Source organism: Carassius carassius, chromosome 8 (genome assembly GCF_963082965.1).
Source record: "Carassius carassius chromosome 8, fCarCar2.1, whole genome shotgun sequence".
Taxonomy (NCBI): domain Eukaryota; kingdom Metazoa; phylum Chordata; class Actinopteri; order Cypriniformes; family Cyprinidae; genus Carassius; species Carassius carassius.
Genome location: NC_081762.1, coordinates 29,236,212 through 29,240,744, shown reverse-complemented (window position 1 = coordinate 29,240,744; position 4,533 = coordinate 29,236,212). Strand labels below are relative to the sequence as shown.

Here is a 4,533-nt window from a genome sequence, read left to right as displayed (position 1 = left end):
TATCAACGTAATCACATTATTTTTATTATTTTGACCAATCTGCAGTCTGTTCCATTTTGAACTCCCTGAAAAATCAAACTGCATTATTTCTATTAAAAAAAACAATAGGGAATGTGAATACATGTACATCAGGGTAAGCATGGGAAAACATATTTTATATAAAATGTTTTTTTTTTTTTTTAAGAATTATCTTCAGCTCACCGAGCCTGCATTTATTAGATCCAAAGTACAGCAGAAGCAGTACAATTCTGTTATATTTTGTACAAATTTAAAATAACTATTTTCAATTTGAATATATTTTAGAATGTAATTTACTGAACTGTGATTTCAATCCAGCATTTTTATCATCATTACTCAGGGCTCCAGACTAATAATTTTTTCTAGGAGCACAAGCAGAAAATTTAGGGGCACACCTTAATTCAGCCTGCAATGCAATCGTTCACATACTTTCCCCCATTTTAAAATGCATTTTTACTGACAAATGCTTTGATAGTAAATAGACTTGTGCAGTGTTCTTTTAATTTCAGAGGGATATGAAATAATACTATTGTTTTGCATGAATAAGTGCAGTTACTAATAATATTACATTTTCATTTCTTGTTTGTTATGCTTATAAACATTTTACTGTAAAACACACACACACACACACAAATATTCTGACTCGAATCAGTCTCTCACTTGTAATGCCACTTTTGGCAGTGGAGGCCGAACGTGCCTTTCCTCCACTGGGCCGCGGTGGGCGGGACTGAGGGGCCACAGTGAGAGCCTCGCCCTGTTGGGCCTGCCCCGCATGGGGGGGGGAGCAGGACTGATAGCTGCTGTTGGAGGAGTCGCTGTGGCACGACTCGGGACTGGAGGCCGAGCTCGAGGAGCTAATGTAAGCTATTACTCCACCTGCTGGAAGACACACAGAGGAGCAACACATTCATTTCCAAATCTCATTTTTCCAAATCACGTGGATCCTAATATGCGGATATAAATTCTAAAGCATATGAGACTGAGATGTGGCCTAGAGGTTGATTCCAGCTTTTTCATGCATCTGCTGACAATTGTCTTTATCATTATTAATAGAAAACAAATATATAAACAGTAAATTCAGTCCATAGAGGTGGATAATTACTGATGAAATAACAAACATTTTCTTTCCCCTCGTATGTTATTGTAAGCAGCAGCTGGTCTTATTGTCAGAAAGTGGAGCAGGGTGTATGTGCTCTGTCTGTACTGTGAGCTGACCTGATTTCTGCTGCCCTACTCTCAATGGTTAGATAACACAACAGCATTAACGTTACATAATACCTCTTTCAGGGTGTAGGACGATAGACTAGACTCGAATGTTATTAATATATATATATATATATATATATATATATATATAATTACATTTCGTGACGAAATTATGTTTGTCCTTTAATAATAAAAGCAAACACAGTCTGAACTTCTTAAAGAAAACATTTAAAAAATAAAAATAAATAAAAATACATGTCAAAATAAATTATTTTTCAAATCAGCCCAAATATTAGATTTTTAAATGACTATGACTAAGAAAAAAAAATGAATGGAGGAACGTCGTGCCGCTGCGCTGTTGATTGACGTGTCCTTAGCCCCGCCCACACGTGTACTAGGCATGTCTTGTTGGGAGCGTAAAAGCCAAAAAGTGGGTCAGATTTGGCCGCCTCACGTGTACCAGCAGCTGCAGACGCGTCCGGTACCGCCATACAAATTATGCAACAGGCACGTCACGACTTCTCTCGACCAATCAGAGCAGACGCACAGGACGCGTAAACACAAATGCACATGGCTAGGCTGAGAGGTCCATGTGAGTCTGGATGGCATAACAACACAAGCCTGGCGCTGTTAACCTACTTACAGTTTTCATGCTGCAAATAAAGTAATAAAAGCTCGAAAAGCAGTAAACATTCACAGCATCACGTGATACAACTACACGTTTCGGTGTCATTCATTAAAATAAGAGGTGACTGACGAGATCAGCGCTTTTACAATCAGTCATATTCACAGATAATGTGAAGCAGACGGATCTTACCAGCCTTTGTGAGATCCATGTCCTCCGACAGCTAAGAGCCGCAGTCACCTGTGTGTTCGTGCCGTTTTCACTCCGTTTACAGCAACGATGCGAGTATAACCGGACACTAACGTTACCTGAGGAACATTTCTAACTAAACCTACCAGACCATCTCAACCAATCAGCGACCAATAAAAACAGTAATAATACGTCGGTGTTAGTTGAAATAATTAGACTCGTCCGAACTCTATAATAAAAACAGTGCCACAAGAGGATAAACCAGAGAGGTGTATTACAGACTCTGTGATAGCTCAGTAAGTCGACAGTAGTGGAGAGAAGTGAAGAAAGGCAGGTTTAACGCAGAGTGGGCGTGGTTTCCTGCAGAATCAGATCACGTGACCCGCTCCGCCTCCAGCTGTAACCCACTGACACACTTTCACTGCTCCTGCAGAGGCCTCCTCCTGTGCCCCTCAGCCCGTGACCCCAAACACTTCCGTGCTCAGGAGCCTATTTAAAGACATGAGTTGTTTGCAGTGCACCCTGAGTCCGAGAGGTTTATATTTGACAGCCTTTTGGGGTGATCCACAAAAACCCAATTAAAAAATAATTAATACTCAATACAGTACGTTATGCAAGTCTCGGTTAGCCTAACACAGTACACATAGCAAGGTTTAATTAATTTTTTTTTCATAAGGTTCAGTCATGAGGTTTTTTTTTTTTTTTATTTATGCATAAATTAATAAATAAGCTTTGCATTGAAGTATGCTTTGTTAGGATATGACAATGTTTGGCCGAGATAAATTTGGAATCTGAGGGTGCAAAAAAATCTAAATATTGAGAAAATCGCTTTTAAAGTTGTCAAAATTAATTCTTATCAATTCATATTACTAATAAAATATATATATATATATATATATATATATATATATATATATATATATATATATATATATATATATATATATATATATATATATATATATATATATATACGGTTAAATATAAGTATATATATAATATATTTATGGTAGGAAAATTACAAAGTATCTTCATGGAACATGATCTTTACTTAATATCCTAATTATTTTTGCCATAAAATAAAATGGATAATTTTGACCGGTACAGTATTTTTGGCTATTGCTACAAATATACCCCAGCGACTTCAGACTGCTTTAGTGCCCCAGGATGTATATATATATATATATATATATACAGGTAGATAGAATATAAAAATAATAGAGAAAGCTTGTGTATAGGGCCTTTGTTGATAAAGAAATCAAGCAGGAAACAAATAGAGTGTGTTAGAGGGTCAGCTTTGTTTTTTTAATTAAAAAGGACACAAATAGATTAAATATAATTAGAATAGAGAGAACTATTATATATTAGATTGACAGAGCATCACCCCAGCCTTCTGGAGGTTGTTGGTGATTTTATAGACATGTATTTTAGGGTTAATTATCACAGCTTTAATGATTTGTCTGTCATCGACTGTTTTTCTCAGCTGATCAGGTGGTCGTTGGTTATTGATGTCGTCGGTAGTTTCCAAACTCTTGATTTCTCCATGTCCTTTCGTTTTTCCTGTAGTTCTAATTGACTTCCTCTTTTCTTTTAGCATCCATTCTCTCAGAGTCGGCTTCCTCGACTTCATCCTGGTTTGTGTGTGTCATCATCGAATGAAAGACTTAGAGTGCAGAAGCAATCGATATAACTGATAAGGCACATTCCCTAATCTAAATTAATCTAATCTAAAAAAAAATAAAATAAAAAAGAATAATACAACAGGACCCAGCTGAACACTTAGAAAGACCTGTGAGGCAACTGTACTAAACAAATGTATTTTTAATGAATATATTTTTTTAATTTAACACATTTACCATCAGCCAAAACAAGGGTTGTGCCACAGCTGCCCTACCAAAAGCATTATTTAATGTTTTTGTACTGGTCACAGTTACGTTTATATTGCCAAGTTATTTTTGTAATTATGTGTGAATAAAGAATATTTAGTTGTTTCAGTTTTATGCCCAAATAACCACATATATATGTATATGTGGTATGTATGTATATATGGGTGTCTGTGTGTGTGTGTGTACATATGCATACATATATGGTTACTTTTAAATAGGGCCCATTTTTCTTTAATCCCTCTCTCTCTCACACACACACACACACACACACACACACACATACACACACACACACGATTGGGGTAAATAAGGAAAAAAACAGGCCTTGTCAAGTCAAGTCACCTTTATTTATATAGCACTTTATACAAAATACATTGCGTCAAAGCAACTGAACAACATTCATTAGGAAAACAGTGTCAATAATGCAAAATGACAGTTAAAGGCAGTTCATCATTGAATTCAGTTATGTCATCTCTGTTCAGTTAAATAGTGTCTGTGCATTTATTTGCAATCAAGTCAACGATATCGCTGTAGATGAAGTGTCCCCAACTAAGCAAGCCAGAGGCGACAGCGGCAAGGAACCGAAACTCCATCGGTGACAGAATGGAG

At 36.5% G+C, this 4,533-nt stretch overlaps 1 protein-coding gene across 2 annotated transcripts in view; it reads right to left on the bottom strand.

Moving 5' to 3' along the window:
• LOC132145693 (nuclear receptor subfamily 1 group D member 2-like) overlaps window positions 1–2,221 on the bottom strand; it is a 16,167-nt gene extending 13,946 nt beyond the window's left edge. For both annotated transcript variants that reach the window (XM_059556896.1, XM_059556897.1), the window contains exons 1-2: window positions 2,042–2,221; window positions 679–897 (exon numbers count right to left, since the gene is read on the bottom strand). In XM_059556896.1, coding sequence (XP_059412879.1) covers window positions 679–897; window positions 2,042–2,060 — 238 coding nt within the window. In that variant the 5' untranslated portion in view covers window positions 2,061–2,221. The remainder of the gene's footprint in view (window positions 1–678; window positions 898–2,041) is intronic.
• Between the last annotated feature and the right edge of the window lie 2,312 nt (window positions 2,222–4,533).